This window comes from Corvus kubaryi, unplaced genomic scaffold, assembly GCF_017639235.1.
Source record: "Corvus kubaryi isolate FWS band 111438036 unplaced genomic scaffold, C.kubaryi_AGA036_p1.0 37396, whole genome shotgun sequence".
NCBI classification, from domain to species: Eukaryota; Metazoa; Chordata; class Aves; order Passeriformes; family Corvidae; genus Corvus; species Corvus kubaryi.
The window spans coordinates 5,553,413-5,575,991 of record NW_024581135.1 but is presented as its reverse complement, the minus strand read 5'-3'; the positions used below and the strand labels follow the sequence as shown (position 1 = coordinate 5,575,991).

At 42.9% G+C, this 22,579-nt stretch overlaps 1 protein-coding gene across 5 annotated transcripts in view; it reads left to right on the top strand.

Moving 5' to 3' along the window:
* Positions 1-18,962, top strand: part of THSD7B (thrombospondin type 1 domain containing 7B) — a 301,488-nt gene extending 282,526 nt beyond the window's left edge. For 3 of the 5 annotated variants that reach the window (XM_042041089.1, XM_042041087.1, XM_042041088.1), the window contains 8 exons: positions 4,345-4,490; positions 9,457-9,616; positions 9,958-10,131; positions 10,221-10,316; positions 11,401-11,483; positions 12,446-12,638; positions 15,993-16,080; positions 17,820-18,962. In XM_042041089.1, the coding sequence (XP_041897023.1) occupies positions 4,345-4,490; positions 9,457-9,616; positions 9,958-10,131; positions 10,221-10,316; positions 11,401-11,483; positions 12,446-12,638; positions 15,993-16,080; positions 17,820-17,901 (1,022 nt within the window). In that variant the 3' untranslated portion in view covers positions 17,902-18,962. Of the gene's footprint in view, positions 1-4,344; positions 4,491-9,456; positions 9,617-9,957; positions 10,132-10,220; positions 10,317-11,400; positions 11,484-12,445; positions 12,639-15,992; positions 16,081-17,819 lie in introns of those variants that run through there. The other 2 variants (XM_042041090.1, XM_042041091.1) reach the window with 2 other exon arrangements.
* The last annotated feature ends 3,617 nt before the right edge of the window (positions 18,963-22,579 follow it).

The following is a 22,579-nucleotide window of genomic DNA, read 5'->3' as shown; positions in this document are numbered from 1 at the left end:
ACACAGCGAGGGTTTCCAGCCGGAAAGGTCATGGACTGCGACACCTCTGAAGTCACCCTGAGTTTCTCACAGGCATTTGTGGGAGTAGGATGAAGCGTCAAATTAGACAGGAAAAAACAAAGGATGACAATAAACAAACTGTGGGAATTGGCTGTAGTAAACCCTCATAACTGCTTCCCTTTGCCAGTAAGTAGCTGCCCACGGTTTGGTACAGCTGAAATGCAGGGCTTAGGTGCTCCGTGCTCAGAAACAATTCACAGCAAGTTGAGCGCAGCATTACTGGATCAGCTTATGGCAATATTTTGCTTTTCTGGCTTTTTTTGGAGAGTGTGTGAAGGGCCTGCAGAAGCACCATAAAGGACTTCAAAGAGAAACATAATTTAAATATAATTCAGATCAAAATTAGTGTTGCTAGATGTGTGTTTTCACATGTTTTTTTATTCAAGGATTGTTGCTAATGTTTTTATTCTCTCCTTCTCTTCCAGTAACAGTTTGATGTGATATATTTTAATGGGTGGTACCTTTACTCAGGTTCTATTTTATGGAATAATGCATTTAAACATGAAGTGGTGCTCCTGTGCATGTGGCACTGGCATCTAACACAGTTCTGGTACACAGCAGCCAAAGGCAAATATATTGATTTTTATGAATGGTGATGAGTAAAGCAGATCTCTCTTTCCTGCCTGCGCTGAGCCTGTGGAAATGTGTAACTGATGTTTGCCTGTTGCAGCTGTAGTTCTGGGCAGCCTCTGCTCAGGATGCTGCATAGGGCTTTAGGCTGATACTGGGTTATATATAAGGGTTCCTTATATCAGTTGCTGTACTCCTCTGAAAAGATGTATAGAACTGCCTTAATGGATGATGCTTCCGTGGCCTGAATCAAAGTTACTGGAAAGATGTTTGGTGAGGATAATCCCCAGCAAACTGAATTTCCTTTGTTAAGGCAAATGAATACATGAGGATGCTGAATTTTTTTACATAAATGTTTTCCAGTCCTACATGGCTTCTCTCAAGTTCACTAACAGGAGTGCTAAACTGTATAAAACCACCTCCAGCTGTGCTTTGCCTCTGACAAAGCTGACTTTATCAGAGAAATTACAGGATTTACCAGGGCTGAACATGTTGCTGTGCCTTACTCAGTCCTCAGACCCCCAGTGGGACCTTAGCGGGCTGCGGAGACGGAACCCCAACACCAGAGTGACCTGTGGGATAGAGGTGAAGGGGCACAAGGATGCACACAACCAAAAACTTTGGTGGTTATATTCTTCTTTGGATCATCACCAATTTGGGAAAACATTTTCAGTGTTGCCTTCTGAAGAACTTCTTGTGATGCTTTCTTGCCTGCTACTCGAACTTGGCAAGCTCCTGTCTGACAGTGGGAGGCGTTGCTGGGGATGCCCCCGTGCCCGCTGGTGGCACTGGCAGTGGGAAGTGGATGAAAAGCCCTACTTGTCACCTGTCCCACTTGTTTGTGACTGGACCTAACCTGACCTCCAAGGCTTATTTAAATAATTTGGTCCCTGCTCTGGTCTTGTGCTTCCTTGATAGAGCTGTGTTTTGTGTGCTCTGCTCAAACTCACTCAACTGCTTACAACATGTTGGTCATTGTGACTGGGATGAACTGTAGCAGGAATTTGAATCTTCTTGGTTTCAGCTGTGACACATCACTCTGTGGGGATAAAGTGCAAGTAATGGCAAGAATTTCTTGGGGGTAAAAAAATCTTACTCTTCTAATTTGAAAATATAATCCTGTGTTCCTGAGATGCAATTCTTGCTGCTGACACAAAACAGAATTTTAAGTGACCAGCATTAACAAGACTGGCCTCTTGTTTTTTTTCCCTTTCAAAACTAATTTGAGAATTTGAAGAAATGTTTATTTTCAGTTTCAACATCCTTTCTGTCCTAATTTTTGTATCATATAACATTGCAGAGCAGAGGAATTAGAGATGTGGCAAATTCATTGGGAAATTAGAGAACGATTCAAAGGAAAATTAAAAAAATAACTAGGATTCCTTCAACTCTTCTAGAGTTTGTATTGGAAGCAAATTAATTTCAGATCCAGTGAGATTCTGTTCTGCATAGGCAGCAAAAGATAAGGTATTCAAAGAGAAAAAATTGAGTTTTTCTGCTACTTGAGTGGTAATCAAACACCTAGATAATGTCTTTGGAGTAAAAAAAATTAGAGCTTCAAGAAACTCACTGCAGTCATTGTGCAAAGAAAGGTTTCAGTGAAGTTTCTTCCTTCAATGATTCATTCACAGTGTAAAAAGAAAGTGATAGACTGAGTCAAACCCCTGCTGACCACTGGGGCTGTAGTGAGTTTCAATAGTTTGGATAACCAACTGGAGGAAACCAAAATGGAAAGAAAGGTTGTTAATTCCTCTTTCTGTTCAATGATCTTCCCATTTACATATTGCTAGAAACATGTTAAACAGAGTGTACAAAAGGAAACTATTTAGTTAATTAAAACAGCTTGATGAATGCTTCAGGCTTTCAAGTCCCTCCTAATGAAATTGGATCTTTTAACCTTAGGAGACCTCCTTTTCCTTAGCTCCATTCAGGGAGCTGGTGCCTGGCAGGGTGCCCCAAGAACCCTGCAGCCATAGGCTTCCCACTGTTTCCCAAAGAGCCTTTTCCATTGCTCACCAATACTTAGCATTCAGCATTAAGGAAAATTTGGTCTCTGGCTGGAGAGAAGGGAACAGCTAATTTTGGCCAGTTGGGCCAGGGAGAGCTGTTGTGGGGTTCATCAACAGCAGGCTGGGAGGTTCCCCTTCCCTTGCTCTGACCTCCCAGTGAACCACTGGAGTTTTCCTTTCCTTTTTCTTTTCCTTTTTCTTCTTTCCTTTTTTGTCCTTTTCCTTTTTCTTTTTTCCTTTTTGTCCTTTTCCTTTTCCTTCCTCTCCTCTCCTGTCCTTCTCCTCCTCCTTCTCCTTTCCTTTTTCCTTTCCTTTTTCCTTTCCTCTCAGCTGGTAGGATTTTTTCCATCTCCTGATGTGTCTGATTCCGTGATGGCTGAATGCAGTTGTGTGGGTAACAGCTTTTATCATCACTTCTGTTACAAACTCCTCAGGTCTAGGGGATTAAAACTGGAAAAGGAAGAAGTCTTAAAATTGGTTTTAATGGGTTTAAAAATGGAATTCAGTGGGTCAGAGCAAGGGAATAAAGGTAAGAGAGCTTGCTAAGGTGCCTTTTCCAAGTGTGTCTGCTTTTAATTTTTATTTGCTAAAATGTTTTTGGAAACCTTGCTCTGTGGATGATCATGATGACAGGTATCAGAGATATGCCTTACACCTGCAGAATCCTTAATTAAAAATCGTGTGCATAAATATCTGGGAGAAGGATCTGGCTGGGTGTTGCAGCCTCTCTATTTTGCAGGGTGTTTGCTCCCCCACCAGACTCCCCTCTGCTCACAAAAGCAGCTGAAAGGCAGTGATCCAAAAGGGAGAGCTCCAACAACACCTTATCTCTTCCTTTGCACTGGGTTAACAATTACCACTCACCTCTGCCTTGTTGTATTTGTCTGCCCTTACAGCCCAGACCTTTCAGTTTTTAACTCAAATCTACACCTGTTGAAAGACAGGGCAGAAATTTTATCCCCAGCACAATCTTCTGCATCCCACTGCATAAGGGCTTTTTCTTTTCCACTTTTCTTTTTAATTGGAGGTGGAATTCTAATTGAAACATTTTGAGTGAAAACATTCCTGGACATAAATGGACAGCAAAGGAGGCGGAAATGGAATTGCTGTAACTTTAATGAATATATTCAGTTTTATTAGTTCAAAAGTAGTAACATAATTGCTTTTTCCATTCAGTGGCTGAAGAAGTTTTCACCAATAATAAATAGGATTTTAATGGAAATGGTAGAAGTGGTTATGGATGGTAATAGCCACTACAGTGTTTGCAGTTTTCAAATTAGGTCCACATAATTGCTCATAAAAAGAAATTTCATTTGTTAAAAATCTCTGGAAACATATTGAATATGTAATGGTAGAAATGCTGCTGTCATAGGAATTATTTTCCTGTCATATTTAATAATCAGGATCTAGTCAAGTATTTAAATGTGTTGCATAAACAAATACTATCTTTGGAAAACATACAAAACTGTGTTTAAAAAGTGTTCTTGAAAATATCAGTGACTGCATTTCTTAGACTTAGCAATCACATCCCTATTATACAAACAGTCTTCCCAATTAATTGCTTTTTTAACAGATTTTAGTGGTGGGAAATGAACTAGGAATGCTGATAAATTACAAAATCTGTCTTTCTTTCTTTGTTTCTTTCTTTCTCTCTCTCTCTCGCTGCATGTCTCCTGGGCTGTGTGCTGTCTGTCCCCCCGCCTAGGCCAGATGGTGCGTGGGCGCTCTGTGGTGCTGCGGGCAGCGGGCGAGGGCAGGCCCTGCCCGGGCCAGCTCACCCAGCACAGGAGCTGCCCGGTGAAGCCCTGCTACAGCTGGCTGCTGGGCCCCTGGTCTCCCTGCATGGTCCAGGTAAGGCTTTCTCCAGTGCTCCCCGACGGCTCCAGAGCTTCCCCTGGGGTCAACGGCAAAACCCCCGTCACGTTGTGGGATTAATTACTGGTCATGGGCCGGAGGTGTCTCTGTGGCTGGTGAAGGTCTGTAGGGAAGAGGGGGAAGTTCAGGAGCTGTGAACCCCTGCCCCTCATCTTCCAACCATCAGCAGCCATTCATAAGTAGTGATACGGGTTCAAGTACTGTGTGCTCATAGAATTACTGTAGGGGATTTAGGGAGTGAATGTGTTTGACTGGGCATAGTCGTGGTGACCTATAATTTAATTACATAAGATATCTCTAACAAGAAAATAGATACACTAGACATCAAGGCAGCTTAGCCTTTTTTTATCTTTTTTTATTTCCTTTTCTTTGGAAGGACTGTACAGCAGGTCTTCCCCCCCAGGTCTCCAGTACAGTAGTGTAAGTTATTGTATGAAGGGCTGGTTTCTACTTTCTCCTTATGCTGGCTATCTTTTTAATGATCTAAAAATGTCTGGATTCAGTTCCAGTGTGCTGTCCCTACCCTCGGCACCTGTGCTCAGCACTGGGGCCATCATTTTTTCACTGGCAGTGACTTCCATCAAGCTTGAATTGACTTTTTCTTCCCATCTGTACTTTTACTTCTCTCCTTATCTGTTAGATCACATTTCCAATATTAAAACATTATTGGTTGGTAACCCAGTTTAAGCAGAGGTGAATCTTTCACAGTGAAGTTTATCAGGCTTCTCAAATCTGGCTTTGGTGAGATGGAGATAGGAGAAGTGTGGTGGAAACGAGCCCTGTCTGGTCCCAGGGGACAGGACCTGTGCCAGATCTGTGGCTGCTTCTCCACATTGTATCATGTAGGAGATTGAAGCCAATAATGCACATAAAGACACACATCCCTTGTGATTTCTGCTCTGCCAATGCCTTGAATACCCACGTGATTTCTCAGTGTGGTGGAGGGACGTGTAGTGAATATGTGAGTGGCGCAATAAATACCCAGAATTTTCCCAGGTTTTCACAAATGAAATCTGGATAGTGACAGTCCAAGATCAGAGAAACAGAAGTATATTTGTATTTTCTATAATCAACAACTCATTGCAACTAGTGATGTGAATGTGGTCCTTGTATGTGCTGTACTCAGCATGTAAAACATGTGTATAACATATGTATAACATAAATAGAGCAAAATGGTAGCATCAGCTGATATTTTGTCCAGCTAACGTAAGGAGATTCTGTTAAACATCAGGGAAGAGGCCTTCAACCATAGGAGCTAACAAAGCTGATAAAAGAATTAGTAGGGAAGCTGAATTAAGGCCCTAGCTTACTCCAGATAAATAACACATTGTGCAGATTAAAGTGTGCCCATCCCAAACCCAGCTAAATTTCAGCTCAGAGCGAGTAATCACAGGCTTCCATAACCCAGATACCATCCCTGCATTCAGTGAGTTAGAGCCTGCTTCTCTCCTTCAATTACCACAGAGCAGTTTCTCTCCCCTCTGCTTTGTTTTGGAGAGAAGCCATTCTATTCATGTTCACTTCTCTTTAATGAGGTGCTCAGGAATTAAATGTAGTTCATAAATACAGGGTGATTTATTCCTGTGCTTTACTGGAAAATCAGCTTAAGCCTGTGTTCTAAAGAAAGCTTTCAGAAGTCCTGTTTTCAAGGATGCTTTGTGAAAGAAGGTAAAGCATCCTCTGGTAAGGCCAAAATGCATAGTGTGAAAGTGTCTTCTGTAATAATAGAAATGGGACAATTAATTATAAGGCTAAAATATTTTTTTCTTGTATTATAACTGAGACTGCAATTCCTAGTTGTAGGAGGACTATTTTATGCTAAATTGACTTCATGTGAATAATTAGAGGTGTCTTCATGGTTAGGAATAGAGCCTGCTTAGTGTTCTGCGTTGCTGATTGTCACAGTATGGAAATCAGTGCATCGCTCCCCAAGTAATTGCACACATCCCAGGCACACCTGTGGCAGCATGGGGCATTTTCCTTGCATCCAGAGGAATGCAGAACTTGGGAACTGGTCAGTACATCCAATTTCAGAGGATTACAAGACATTACTTGTTTTCCTCCTAGAGCTGAAGTGGTTTACCCTGATCAGCTTAAAAAAAAAATTAGAGTGGCTGACACTGTTGGTCATTTTTTCCATTAGGGGAATATAAGTGGAATAGCCAGGCATTATCAAACACAAGCTGGCTGACATACCTAACAAGACTAAGAACCTTTCCTTTCTAATGGTTTTAAAAGCACTCCCTTAAATGTGATCATGCCACACTCCCTCATTAGAGAGACTTTTACCTGATTAAATGCTCATCAACCTGTGAAAGCATTGCCCAATCAACTCTTTACCTAAAATAACTGTGAACACATGAACCCCAGTAAAAGCCAAAAAGGGAAAGCATTTCTTGAAGGTGCATCTGGGTAAAGCATCTCATTAGGGCTGTTACCTCCTGTCTTGTTAGTGTTATATGTAGGAATTATCAGATGTGATGTGGGAGAAGGCTTGTGGACATGCTGCCTTACATCAGTGTGCTGAATTCCAGAGATTCCTGGCTGTCTGACACAGGAGGTGTAAACCTTCTCCTTACTTTCCTAGCAGGGTGAGCAGGGTGAGAGGTGGAGGCTCCATGCAGGTGCTGCTGGAGGGACACATACATCCTGTAGTTAGGAAACCTGGGATGAGTTCTGCATCCTCTGAAAGGTCAGGATAGGAGTTTTTGCAGACAAATGGCAGGAATCCCCTGTGGAAGTCAAATCCCCACATATTTCTGCAAGGAGATCGTGACTCGAGGCAAATCCTGGTTCTAGGCAAACCTCAGAGGATCACACCTTCCAAAGAGCATTTACAATAAAGAATTGATCCTCTGAGTTTTGAATATGTGATGGTTTCCTTTCAGTTCTCCTCTGGTTAGCAGCTATTCCCTGCATCCTTAGTGTGCCATTGCTGCCACAAACTTCCTCTGGTTCCACACCAGTTAATTAAATGTATAATTTTGAGGACATGAATAATTTTGAAGATGATAAGGAAGTTAATGCAATGCTCCTGTATTGCTTAAGACCTTTTCAAATATACCAAAAAGCATCTTCTACTGTAAGTGACAGGGTGATATTTTATCTTCTAAGTGTGTTCAATCGATTGTAAAAACCCATTGGTGGTCTTGAAAGAAAGAAGGCAAGTGGAAGCTGCTGTTAAAAAGCAAATCTTTATCTTCAGGATTGTTTTGAGAATTCATAGGTTTGGAGATTTTTTTTTATTCTAAGCATTAGAAAATATTAATGTAGTTCCAATATAGTGTTATAGAAAAATAAAGACTTTGCCTGTGGCCTTTTATAGTGGAAAGTGTTGTACTGAAAAAATTTATTGTTTTGACCTATTTATTTCTCAGTATTCTTATTACTATTTATATATTAATATGTGTGTAAATAATTATATACTGTTTGTAGAAGAAGAAGAAGCGTATTTTTGAAAACCGTTTCTGTCTTCTCCAGTCATTTAGTCATTCTTTGGAGTCATTTCAAACTGGAAATACTGCAGTTTGATTAGTGCCCATTTCCCCCGAGAATATTCTCCCATCATCTTCTTTTCCCACCAGCCATTGCTAAGCACTCTAACCCATGGCACGAGTGTTTCACGCACCATTAATCTCAGACCACAACAGAAGTTTCAGCAGTGAAACAGTAATTTAGAGCAGTAAAGTTCTAAAGTGAGCCACGGTGTTAAAACTTGGAATCTGGCTGCATACAGTAAATCTACCCTGATACTTCTTTAGGATGCTTTAGATTAGCAGCTGCTCTAGATCCAGCTAGTTATGCTCTTACTTCCATTTTATTGTGGGTCTGCAACAGAAGGGAGGGAGAGAATGCAAAAGCTGCCAGGTGTGTGCAGGAGAGGCGTTCTCGAGATTCCTGCTAGCAAACCTGCTGCTGGATGAATGCACTCGGTAGGAGCCATTCTGTTCTGCAGATGAAGTCCATTATTTTAAAAGAATCCACTGCCAAGAAATCCAAAGGAGCATTTCCCTTGGTTATATAAAAGCAATGTTTCTTCCTTCTTCTTGAGTTTTGTTTACTCAATTTTGTAAAGTGCCGTTTTCGCAGGGCTTCAGGCGCGCGTTCATAAGGCATCATGCAGACATGAGGCACCTCAACAGCATCACAGCTCTTTATCTGATGAGAATGAAGCAATTCCAGCCTCTAGAAATAGCCTCAGTGCTTTAACTCTCAGAGCATCCTCAGCTCTTGATCATAACTTTGGCCAAGGAATATTGATTTTCCACTAAAGGAAGTCAATCGTCAGTAGTTTGGTGTATGCCTGGGTATTTCAGAACTGGGATGATGGGCATGGAGTGGCTCAGATGGAGCCTCCTTTTGCTTGTTCAAATGGGGTTTAGTGGTGACAGATGATGGCTGACTCGGGTATGTGACACGAGTTGGTGATCTCTGTCTGCTCCCTTTAGAACATGACACAGCCCATGGTGCAGTAAGGATTTTTGCTGTGGCAGGGTTTAAATCATGTGAGTGCTCTTCTTGGGCTGTATCATCAAAGGAGGGTAGAGGAAATGTCTATTCCTTATGGGCAGGCCCTGCTCTTGGCTTCTTCAGAGAAGCCGAAAGTGTCTGTGTTCATGTAACTGGGCATTAATTAAGAATCAGTAAATTCATTAATTTGAGTAAGACAAGAAGGACAGACCTCAAAGATGGTATTAATCCTTTATGAATGTAGCCTCTTCCACACCTTTGGTAATGACACACTTTCCTGTGTGGCCCTGCCCCTGCCTCCAAGCTTCTGTAGAGAGGTGTGTAGTGGAGATCTCCATCTGTCATCTCACAACTGGGGATACTGTTGCAGACCAAGTTTGTATCTTTGAAGACTTTCATGTAGAATCTACTGTGTTCTGTCATCTGCTAATGTCTTTGATGTGTGCCTCTGTTCCCTTTCATTATCCCATAGGGTGGACAGTGTGGAGATGGATTGCAAGTCCGGAACCTCACGTGTGTAGTGCATGATGCATCAGTTTCTGCTACATCCGAACCAGTACAAAAGGAATTATGTGGTGAGCTGCCATCGAAGGAAAGCGTGCTGCAGTTACCCTGCTCTGTGCCTTGCCCAGGTAAAGGGTTTGGAAGGTCACAGTGAATTTTCTGCCTGTGGTAGCTGTCTGAGGTGGACATGCTCCCATAGCTCTCAGTACTGTCAGCCCTTGTAGTACAAATCTGTGCTTCAGCAGATCAGGTAAATGCTCAGTCTGCTGTTTCTAGATCACCCGAGAAAGTCTTCCTTTGTTTTTTGATAAAATGAGATACCCCGTGAAGCGGAAAATCCAAATATTGTGTACTACTGCGTGATGTCCTAGGGATATTTCGCTATTAAAGCTGTTGTATGCTTAGGTTGTTCTTATCCTTCAAGGCTAATTCTTTCTGAAAACCTGTGATTTCTTCTTTCAATGTGCAGGCGACTGCCACCTGACAGAGTGGTCAGAGTGGAGCTCCTGTGAGCTCACCTGCATCAATGGCAGGAGCTTTGAGACAACTGGGCGCCAGTCTCGATCCAGGGCCTTCATCGTCCAGTCTCCGGAGAACCAGGAGAGCTGCTCCGGACAGGAGATGGAAACACGGCCTTGCTCAGGTAGCTCAGCCACAGCGCTGCTTCCTGCCTGTCAAGAATTTATCCTGGGTTTGTTGCAAGGTGAAGAGTAACTGGTGTTGATGTTGCAGGAGGGAAGTGTTACGACTACCTGTGGCAAACCAGCCTTTGGCGAGACAACGTGCGCACGGTGTGGTGTCAGCGCTCAGACGGAGTGAATGTCACAGGTATGTCCCCCAATGGCTTCGCACACTTGGGAATGAAATGTCTCCACACTGGCTTTTCTGCTTCTGCATCTGTTGCTCAGAGGGAGTTGGGCATCCTTCCTCGCTCTTCCAGAATTTCAGTTTGGATCTGTGTGTAGAAGGACAGGTGGGAGCTCACCAGCCTTGCTGTCAGCTCAGTGTCACACATGTATTACACAGGAGTATTTGGGCTAATTGCCCTTACTGGCAAGCTGGTCATGGGCAGAAATGAGTGCACACATAATAAAGGCTTGCCTGGGCTGGCTTGCACAGCCCTCAGTTCAGCCTTCCTGTGGCGGTGGAGAGCAGAAGAAAACATCACACGTGTGTAAGAGACCCCATCTTCTGTACCTCCTCTTCTTTTCAAAACACAGGCGTCTCGAGTCACTCAAACTGCGAGATTCCTGCTGTTGCCGTGACCTACAAATTCTGCCTGTGCAGGATGAAAAGGGAAATTCATGGCCAGAACTTTGAAGCTCCGTGAGAGATTGACAAAGGCAGTAGGGCTGCGTATCCATGGGATCTCTTTCAATATGCACAGGGTAAATGAGGAGAGAGTGGAAACAAAAATGCAGATGTTCATGTCTGGTTCTATTTATAATGACTAGTTAGGATAATAACAAAAGTGTTAGGTGCAAAGGTTGCCAAGTATTTAAGAACTCATGAACGTGTTTTTATTCCTATAGAAGCACAGGCTTTCCCAAGTGAGGATGGGCAAGGGCGTTAATGTGGATTATGTCTTTTTATGTAGATAAGACATTAATGAGGACACAGAAGATCTGCATCTAATTCCTGATTCTGTCCCCAACTTCCTATGTGGCCAGTGGCAAATTGCTTAAATCTGTATATCTCTGTTCTCCATTAACTAGATGGGTATGATAATAATTCCCTGCCTTGTTAAGGCAAATTAATTAATGTGATGCCTACAGATATTATGCTAATATGCTTAATAGACTAGTATTTAACTATATAAAATAAGCAAGCAAGCACTTCTTACACTGTGGTGATCCAAGATGAAAACATTTAGAAACATGCCCTTGAAGGCACTCAGTATTTTCTTTTCCAGGAGGGTGTCCTCTTCGGACGAAACCTGCCGAAGTCTGGCACTGCAGCCCGGCGTGCAGGAAACCCTTCTCCTACTGCACACAGGTAACTGCTCGATGCAGAGCAGGGCTGGGAAATTAACACTGCGAGATCTAATCAATTAGATTGCGTCTTAGATTGCATTCCAGGACTCAGAAAATAGTTTTGTGTGTCCGTGGTACCACCTGGAGGAAGCTGTGGGAATTTCATCCTGAAAGGAAACCATGAACCTGCACGAACGAGTGATGGCAGTATTTATGTGGTGTTGCACATCTGGGTTTGTTCTGTGGAGGGGTTTTGGGACTTCTTGGTTTAATTTTCATTGAATGCTGTTGTACTTTTCTATAGAAAAGGGACTTTTTAAAACTTCTGTAAAAGAGGAGATAAAGGAGCATCAATCACCTGTTCAGATCAAGAGTATCAGACCCTCAGACAGACATTAGAGATATAAGACAATCAGCAAAGGAAAACAGTATAAAAAAAACTGTTTTAAAATAGAAATCCAGAAAATTGAGTATCTATTTAGCAAACCACAGACTTTTAAAAAACCTCAAGAAGAAACTGCTCAGTCTGATCCAGGGTAGTGGATATTTGGTCATAAGAAAGCTTCATTTTAGATAGCCCTGTGAAATACGAGAGTGGAAACACATGAGGAGGGTTTGGGTCTGAAGGGAGATTGATTTTGTTTTGTCTGTTCTATTGCCCAGCAGGGTCAGTGGGGAAGTTGTTACTGACAAGAGGAGCTTGCCACAAATTCCTGTTACTAAGCCTGTTGGGATGAAAACGTTTATATGTTGGACTTCTCTATAATTACTCACTCTTCTTCAACCAATTCCCCAAACATATTTGGGGTTTTTTTGAACTGAAATGGGCTTGCGGGCACCAGTTCCTGACTGGTTTGTTTTGGAGGTGGTGAATTGGTGTGTGCTGGTTATACCTTGCAGTTTGTTCATGCTTTCCCTACAGTGTGCACTGTTCTGTGGGAGGGCACTGTTTGGTTTAATGCTGAATTCCCTTTTATCTCCCAGAGGGGAGTCTGCGGCTGTGAGCGGGGATATACGGAAGTGATGAGATCAAATGGTTTCCTGGATTACTGCGTGAAGGTACCAGGTTTAGAAGATAAGAAAGCTGATGTTAAGACCATTGCCGGAAAAAATAAACCTGTCAACTCCAAAATGCATGACATTTTCAAAGGATGGTCTATTCAACCTTTTAATCCAGGTGAAAAACTTAAATATGAATAGAATAGATTGTCTTTAGAAGGTGTCTGTAGAGGAAGGGTACAAGCTTTGTAGATGATAACATCAGAGATTGTGTCTGGGAGCTGCAGAGCAACCTCCTGGTTTCCAGCTCGCATGCTGTCTTTCATGCCTTTGTGCCTGTACAGAGGAATCACAATCTCTTATGTTGAGAGATAGCAAAGATAGAATGAAGCAATAATATTTTGCAAAAGTACACTCATATGTGATTTGGGGGGATGTTTAGAACTATTATCTGATGATGTTTCTAGAAGTAATATGTTTGGACTAGGAAAGATATTGATCACTAGCGCTTCAGAAGTTTCAGAGCAGGAAGTGCTTAAGATTTCATTAAAGAAGACATTGGTTGTTTCTTACCATATTTCAAAAATATATTAAAAGAATAGGGTAGAAAGTGTAGAGTTTATCTTCAGTGTTGAAGTTAAAACATTAAAAGCGTCCCACAAAGGCAGACAAGCTGCTGTGCCCAAGCAGCTCGTCCCAGGTAGATCTTTGACATCCACAGCATAAATCCTTCCCACTTGGACCCATGGACTGGATGTGCTCAGACTGGTCTGCTATTGTTGCAATAGCTGATTCCCATTTGGACTGTTGTTTTGAAGATGAATTAATCCAAAACAAATTTCTGAAATGCAAATAGACTTTAAAAATGGGAAGCAAATGTGTCAGGCACATCAGGTTTGACTGAAATGCATCTGTTTTCCTTGTGTTATGAAATACTGGCAGTGCAGTTCTTCCCCCTCTTCTGGTACCTGACATTGCATTTGTTTGCAATTAGTTCCTAATGAACACGAGACATCAGAAAACATGTAGGGAAAGGTTCTGTTAGGGGCTTCAGGGGGCCATAATTCTGTCTGATATATGTGAGCACACTTTGAATGTTACATTTACATATTTGATTTGCAGACAGTGGTTAACCTTTGCGTTGACAGTCTCTGGGCTCAGAGAGCTCAGTCCAAAGCCTTTTAAAGTTGGCTGCTTTTCGATCAAACCCTTCATCCAGTTCACCCACACAGTTCACCAGCAGTTTGAGTCACAGGTCTGAGGTTAATTGCCTTTTTGTCAACATCCCTGACCCTCTGTAGGTTGTCTTACTTAGGTGTCATCCCTTTGGCTGGTACCTTTATGGGGTTAGAAAAAGGGAGGGAGGCATAGGTAGGTGCTGCAGTCCTCTCTTTTTTGTCTTTTTACATTTGAGTCTGCAGCCCCAAAAGCTTCTGGAGAGCTTTACCTCAGTGAAGCATCTGTGAGCCAACTCTCACCCAGGGTCTGCAGAAGAAGTAATGACTGAGGAACTTTTACAGAACATGGTGTTGCTTAATTTTAGGGCAGAAATGTTATAGAAACAATACATGGGAAAGGAATAAAGGTGCTCCATGTGTGCTAAGTGTATTACCAACCCCATGGCATCCTGCAGGTAACTCTTCAGTCTGAATGTGCTCTTCAGACCCCAGCTCAAGGCTGGTGCTCTTCAAATCATTCCCCTTTGTCTAACTTCACGACAAAATGTGTAATTACTCCCCTCAAAGAGGCTGTCAGGCTCACCAGTCTGGGGTTTGCAGTAGTTACTGCTGGCTGAGCCAGGAAATCACTGTTACCTACCTGTTCTGCTCTTGATAGCAGGTCTGTGGTGAGAGCTGCTGTATGGATGGCATTTAACACCCTGCAGCACCGCAGTCCTTGACATTGTGTTGGTCAGTGAAAGTATGTGTGCCTTCTCCAGCTAATCTGTGATTGCCCTTCCTGTTTACAGTTTGGAACACTAATTTTATTTTGATTTAATGAGGCTGGTGTTTTTGTTCTTCCAAACGCTCTACAGGAGTGCACAGAACTGATTTCAAATCAGGCTGTGCTTTTCTCTCTTAACCACACTCTGAGAGGCCAGAGTTCAGGTACAGAAACTTTTCTTGAACTTGAGAGAAAATTTAAATAACATTGTGTAAATTGTCAGATGACATGGTCCAGTGCCTTTCTGCTGGGGATGGAGAGCAGAGCTGCCTTCACAGCAGACATGCTGTGACGCCTTTATGTGGCTGTGACAGTCCCCTTGCAGGATTGCTAAACGTTTCTTGGCCATCTCCAGTTGAGAGGGCAACAAATTTCATACCTAGACTTTAGCAAAATAACCCAAACAAACCAACCCGGACCTGATGAATTGAACAGAGCTCTTCTCTCATGGGAGATAGTCTGCAAGTGTTTTATGGAGCAGAGAAAATCTGTGAGAGGTACTCACCCTTTCCACAAAGCCTGGAAGAAAAATGAGAAAGAATGGGATCTGATTAAATGTGTTTCCCTTTGAAAAAATTTGTCATTCAAACATAAAATGAAAACCAGGCTCAGTGATTGTCCCTCTCACTTGACTGAATTTGAAATGGCCTCTCTCAAACTGTGTCTGTGGGCACAGCACAGGTTCCTGTTCCTGCCTTCAGTGTGTTTTTGCAGCTCTGTTGTTGTGAATCACCTCAGGCTGCTGCTGCAGCATGGAAAAGTACCAAACCTGCTGCTCCCTACAGGGAAAGCTGTCCAGCCAGTTCAGAGAGAGGAACAGAAGTATTGGTCTTTCAAAAACTGCTGTTATTATTAATGCAAAGCTTGTAAATAAGGATCTGTCCAAGTAAAGTGTTCTGAGACAAGGGAATGTTTGAACAGACTCAAGCCCACATGTGCATGGAGGGGTTCTTGCAGGGGTCCTGGGTCACTGCAGCCCAAACAGCCCAGTTCACAGCCTTACCTTGTCTTAAAGCCAGTTTTGTCTCCTGCTCCTGTGGCCCAACCAGAAAGTCCTTTCCCAGCTTTATCCCTCTTACTATTACAAAGCCTATTCTTGTTTTTATTCTAAGCTGAATTTATTCCCATTTGTTGCCCGAGTGTTTCCCAGTTCTAAGCAGCTTTTCCACTCGTGCTTGCTGGTGTTTACCCCAGCCGACCCTCAAGTCTTTATGGAGAACAATCCCATCCCTTCTCAGCCCTCAGCTAAACACATCAGGTGTTGCCTGTGTCTGCCTGGGTCAGCTCGGCATTGAACTGCCTCTGCCAGGGCAGCCACTGGGCTCTGGAGGGAATGTTACCCCAATTATCCCATGTCCCTGCCCCTTTCCATTAAAGTTTTGTCTTTAAAATGATGGATTTTTTTCAGAAATCCTCTTTGCTATCGGAAGTATAGGGTTTATGGGTTACTCCCAGCCAGCCCTTGCTGTGTTCCCCATCAGTGATGCTCCTAATTTCTCTTTACTTGATCTCTTAAAACTCTGTGTATTTTAGAATAAAGTCTTTTATTCTCTCCTCTTCTACCTCTATCCTTTTTCCTCGTCTTCAGATGGTAAACTGAAGATATGGGTATATGGAGTATCAGCTGGTGGCTTCTTTATCATTGTTTTCCTGATTTTTACATCCTACCTGATGTGGTGAGTATGGCAGGTATTTTGTCCTTAAATAAAAGCTCGTTTGCTTTTTTTTAAATAATCCAAGATACATCACAACACTGCATTGCAGGTATTTAATGCTCAAGGCTTCAGGAAAGGATGGAAGTTGGACTGCATAAATGTCTTCATTTGGCCCCTACCTCAGAGTAATTAAAACTCTCCAAACTGTAAATGTTAACAGCCTTTATTGGGAAGAAGTTTGGTGGCCATGCAGGGAAAGAATTATTTTTGGTTATCAATAGGCCCTTATATTTGTTCAGACTTCTGCTGGGATTAGAAAGGGGTTTTATTGTATTCTTCAAAAAAAGATAAAGTAAAACTGAAGAAAGGCAAGGAGAGTGATTGGAACAGGGAACTGGCTTCTGCTCAAGGAAGGACTAAATAGAATAGGGACATTCAGTTGAAAAATGATGTTTGATGTGGGAATACAATAGAGATCTATGAAATCATGAATGGGGGAGGAAAGGGTGCTATGGAATTTTTATTTCCCACAATAAAAGAAGTAGGAGGCATCTGATGAAATGGTCGTTTAAAATAAACAAAAGATATTATTTTTCACACAGTGCATTATTACCTTGTGAGCTTGCTGCTGCCAGGACTGTGCATGCCAGGAAGATAAATGGATTCAGAGATGGCATAAGAGTTCATGGGAGATTGGGTCTCTTGGTGTTAATTGTGGTTTTTTGGCTGTTCGCTACAGCTCAGAAAATCCCTAAATAGGTTTTTGCAGTGAATACATCAGGTGAAAACATGTCCTGTGTCTAAAGCTGCTCCCACCAGCCATTGTTAAGGACAGGGTGCCTGGTCTGCACCTTTAGTCCTGGGGGTCTGGGGTTTTACTGGGGGTGAGGAGTGTCTGCCCTCCTCCAGCAAAGCCTTACTCGGGCAGGGGAGGTGAGCCTGGCCTTACAGAGCTCGCGCTGCTCTCCCTGCTTTGAATATTTGGAAAGGCGCTGCCTTTGATGCCTCTGGGAGGACAGGAAGGGAGAAGTGGGAAGCATCCAGGTGTCCTGCAATTCCCAAGGATTTGGCCTGAACTTAAAAACATTCCTGGTACAAGCTGGCCCAGGCCCTGTCAGACCAGGGCAGGTAACCAGAGAGTCACAGCTCTGGCCTGACAGCATCACTGCCCTCTTTCATCCAACAGTTTATTCTCTCTCACTCCCTTAGTCTTTCTCTCAGCCTCTCTCTTGGGTTAAAAGCTCAAATAACAGCTTAGGAGCTGCAGTTCCCTTATTTTCCAAGCCATGTAGCTCCATTTCTCTGTGGCTTCACAGCAGAGGATACAGAGGATTTTTTAAATAACATTACACACTTCTCCATCACTTGGAGGCTGCTGAGGAAATGCATTTCTCAATAATAATTATTGTTGCCTCAATACCGTGCCAAAGAAAAATGAGAATATCCCACTCCCAGGCAGCTCATGCTCTGATTTTTCTGTGAGGTGTTCCTTATTTTGTCAGCTGTGAGAAGAGATGGGAGACAAATGTGCTTTATATCCTCTGCAGGTGGGCAGCACAGCTGGCTGCCCGTTTCTGGCAGGCTGTGTGTCCATACCACACACGTGAGAGCACACCAGAGGGGCCGTGTGGTGCCGCCCCGTTACAGCTTTCAGTGGCCACTGTGGAAAGTTGACTTTTTTAATTGACGTTTGGGGGTTGATGATGTTTCTGAGCTTGTTACAGTTTGTAATTTTGTCTTCTGAAATGCTTTTCTTGCAGCAAAAAAACGAAGCAGCATCAAAGCCCTCCACCACAGCAGAAGCCTCTAACCCTGGCCTACGATGGAGACATTGATATGTAACATAGACAAGAAATCCAAATGTAGACATCAACTGCCTTAACTGCTTTCTTTTTTGGAACTTTCTGACTTCTCAGTTTTTTGAGGAATCTCCTGATGCATAATATCCTGGGCAGAACAGAAGTATTGCAAGCTGAGAATTTTGTCACCTCTTTGTTAACAAAAAATGGAGTCAAAAACTTGGATCTTCTGAAACTTTTCTGAAGAGACCAGAAATTACATCTCTTCCTGTTGAACAATGGGAATAACCAAACAAGAGAGAATCTACAGACATCAAAAGGAATTAGTTTAAAAAATAAAAGGCATGACAATCCCAAGGAAAATGTGACATTTACTGTAAATGACAAGTTTGACACAGCATCATTATGCACTATATTAGTGCAGGGTTCTTTATTCTTCACATACTTCAACAATGAGTTTTCTAGTGTTTACATTTTGTTCAAAGACTTTAAAACCAGATCATGTATTTTGAGAAATGCAAGGAAGAATGAGTTGAAGTGTCTGAAGTTATCAGGTTTTTTAAAGTTTCTTCCTTCTTATCCTGTTTTCTAGTCTGGAATATGATTTTGCTTCATTTCCACCTACAAGACAGAATAAGGATTGTTATGAAAAAGGATAGGTGGTTTCTTAACCAAGAATATTTTTTAAAGAGCTGAGTAGATAGGTGTTTTGATGAATGGCTAGAGGATTTGATTGTTTAAAAAGGATTTTAAATTAAATTAAACCATGTAGATACATTATGGCCAGTTTAAATTGTTATTCAGTTTAATTAAAACAAACTCTGCTTTTGTATTTAAATTTTCTTATCTGAAATATTTATAAATTCCTTTTTTTGAATTTAATTACCTGACCTCATTTAATATACATCAAACACAAATGCAGTTTGTAGAAGGTCTTGCTTTTTTAAATGTTTCAGAACCACTGAGAAGTTACATGTCGTAAAAATCTGGGAACATTTGAAGAGGGTAAGTGTTTATAATAGTGTGTGTTGCAAGTAAGAAAGTGCCATCTTGTGGTATTGACTTGTATTTATAAGCAAATAAAATGCTAAAGAGAGTGAGGAATTTGCTTCTGGTATGTTGAATTAAATGTGTGTAAACAACTCGTGTTATTAGTCATTTACTGGGTCTGAGATTGGCCTTGGATTTCAGACTCCCCTGGTATTATTTAGTGCTGCAGTGATTAGTGGGAGAAAGAGTACAGACAAGTACAAGTCGAGAGAATAATTGCAGATCTGGAGAATGCTTGGTCTTATTTTTAACTCAATGCTGCTGCTTATTCCAATGATCAGAAGAGAAAAAGAAGAATTGTTACCAGCCCAGCAGCTGTGTGGTCCTTCCCCATCTAAAGGTACCTGGATCATCACAACACATGGGTATGACTGGGGCACAAGGCATTGCTCATCTTGTCGTGTTGTTATTCACAGCTTTGTAAAGTGGTTTAAATGTTATGGTTTTATTGAAAAAATGATGGAATTGTAGACAGGTTTCCTCCCCTAGGTTGGGATCCCACCCATCCATCTGGCATTGCTCCTGAAGCATCAAGATGAAATGGTATTGTGCCACTCAGGCAGGGTCAGGAATGTGCTTTTCTCGTCCGTCATTACAAAGAAAGTCTGGTGGAATTGTGAGGGGAAATTTTCTCACATGTTTCTGGCCCTGAAGATGTTCTGCTGGCCGTGCTTTCCACCTTAGAGCTATAACTGCTTATGGAATATAAAGCAGCATCTGGTGTTTCCTGGTAACATTGGGGTCCTAATCTTTTTTTAGCAGTGCCTTGTAGGGAACCATTGAGTAACATCTACAGAGGAAGAATTACAAGGGGAATAATGATCTGGCGCCATTAGGAACAACACTGACAGATCTTAATATATTTCATCTGTGGGACACAATGTCAGCAGAGTGGTACTCTCTGAATAATGAAGGAATAAACTCAATTAAGCATGCTGTTCAGCAAGGCATTGAACTGGGAAAGTTGGTGTAATAACAGCCAAAATGACAGCTGCAACATGTTGGTCATTGCCCTCAGCATCAGGGTAAATTACAGTTCAAACTGTGATGAAGGGAAGGCTCTGGGGAGACCTCAGAGTGCCTGCCAGTACCTAAAGGGAGTACCAAGAGAGCTGGAGAGCCTTTGGACAGAGGCATAGAATGGGAGGATAAGGGGGAATGGCTTCAAACAGAGGGCAGGTTTAGATGAGATATCAGGAATAAATTCTTTCCTGTGAGGGTGGTGAGGCCCTGGCACAGGTTGTCCAGAGAAGGTGTGGAGGCCCCATCCCTGGAACTGTTCAAGGCCAGGCTGGATGGGGTTTGGAGCAAGCTGGTCTAGTGGAAGGTGTCACTGGCCACAGTAGGGAGGTGGACCTTTAAGTTCCCTTGTGACCCAAACTGTTCCGTGACTCAATGACTCTGTGTCCGATGTGGGAGATGTCAGATCCTCGGGGAGGCCAAGAGCTCCAGATGCAACACTGCAAAGTGTGTTCATATTGAGGAGATGGACTGGGGGTGTGGTTCAGTTTGGGGCCCTTCTCCTGCTCTGTGTCCCCACCTGTGCAGCTTCTGGCCAAGAGGGACTGGCCACGGTTCCCGCTGGCGCTGGGCGCTGCTTGAGGGTTGGTGGATGGGGACAAGAGACAACATCTGCTGCAGAGCTGTTGCAGGTCAGTGGTGCCCTTTAGGGAGTTGTTCAGAAATGCCCAGGAAATGAGTGCACCTGTTTGACTTTGTACAATAAAATAGAACAGCAGGGAAGGCTCGTGGGGCTGCTGTTGGAGGCAGTGGCTGCTGGCTGTGCGCTGCCTGCCGGCGCGTGCGCGAATCCGTGTCTGCTCCTTGTCCAGCTTGGACAGCATGGTGATTCAAATGTCACAAGGTAATTGCATGTATTTGATAGTTTGGGATTGAATTAAGCTGTGAAATTGAACCAGTGGCCCTGCAGGGTCCATAAGGCTGAGAATGCAGCATAGTGCAAAACCAGGAATCCGTCATTCAGACAGATACCAAGGTTATTGCTCTTTGTAAGAGCCCTGGATGTCCTGCTGGGGGGGATTCCCAGCCTCCTGTGGGAGCACTGGAGTCAATTCCTGCCTTTCATTGTCCAAACTGGGTCATGACACGGAGAAGGGATTGCTCCCAATTCCTGCCTATTTGGGATTTCTAAACCTTTTGCTGAAGTAGCTGGGCCTGGTGCTGTCCCGTGCTGAAGACAGGAGGGAGGTCTTGGTCCCTCAGGAAGGTAATTCCTCTGCTCCCAGCTCAGGCATCCCATCAACACCGTATGTGTTGTGTGATTGTGAGTGAAAGCATCTGTGGGTGAAGAATGTCTTCCTGATATCTAATCTAAATTTACCTTCTTCAAAGCCATTCTCCCTTGTTCTATTGCTCCACACCCCTGTCCAAAGTCCCTCTCCAGCTCCCTTGGAGCCCCTCTAGGCACTGGAAGGGGCTTTAAGGTCTCCCCAGAGCCTTCTCCAGCATGAACAACTCCAACTCTTTCAGCCTTTCTCCATAGCTGAGGTGCTCCAGCCCTCTGTATTTTTTCTAAATGTATAATGTAATTTGCACTTGTGAGTGGAAGGAGAAATGTAGTTTAAATACAATTTTAAGGTTCGTTTTCAATTGGGAGGTCATAATGCAGAAAAAAATTACCTCACTCGGGACCTTTTGAAAGATGGATCAGGCTACCTGATGTATTAACGTGCCTCAGGACAGATTATGGTTCTGTCTGGTTTAAAATGTAATTTAAATGAATGAACTTCCCCATCTTACAGCTGTGACATGCACCTGTCCTGGACAGGAGCTTGATTTATATCACCTTTGTGAAGATCTATCTGAGCTGAGGCTGTTACGTGCCGTCCATATGGATGTGCTCCTTGATTCCCGGAGCCACGACCTGGCAGGTGACTCTGTTACTGTCACTTAGCTGCTGACATGACTTGTGCCACCCGCCATGCCATTAAGCTATTGCGGTGTCACACGACCTGATCCCTAATGCTTGCAACGAGCTGTGCCTCCTGCTCCTGTCAGACATGGAAGATAAAGGAAGTCCCAAGTAATTCCTCCTGGCCTTTTCTGCCAGCACTGCCTGGTGCAGATGCATGGATGGGGTGGGATGTGTCAGGGAGCTGTTACTGCTTGAGAGAGTTGTACAGCTGTGAGGTTGCCTTAGAGAAATCTGTTTGACCCACCGGGATAACCAGGACTAGAAACATCAGTGTGAAAACCTGAGGCATTTGCATGAAGTGCCACTGGATAAATGGAACCACACACAGTCATTTCTTGTTCCTGCCTGGTAGAAGTGAAAGAAGAGTCTTGCTGTGAAATGTGATAGCAAGGGACCCTGCTCTGCCTTGGAACAGGTTATTACTTAGCCACGCTTTGTGATTTGGTTATATTCTGTTTGGGGGAGAAGAGTAGATTTGGATGAATAGTTATAACAATAATCACGGCGATGGGATGCTTTCTGTGTGAAATTTTAGTGTGTGCCCTTTCATCCTGCAGTCTAAGAGAGTTTATTCATATTTTTAAATGCAAACCAGTGGTAAAATGGTCACATATGAAATGTCTGAGAAAATAACCTAAACCCCTATATTTACAGTCATTGGTAATTGTGCTCATTTACTTTGATTACATGCTTTGTTACAATTGTGTCTAGGATGGGCTGTAGGCAGATAGATGGG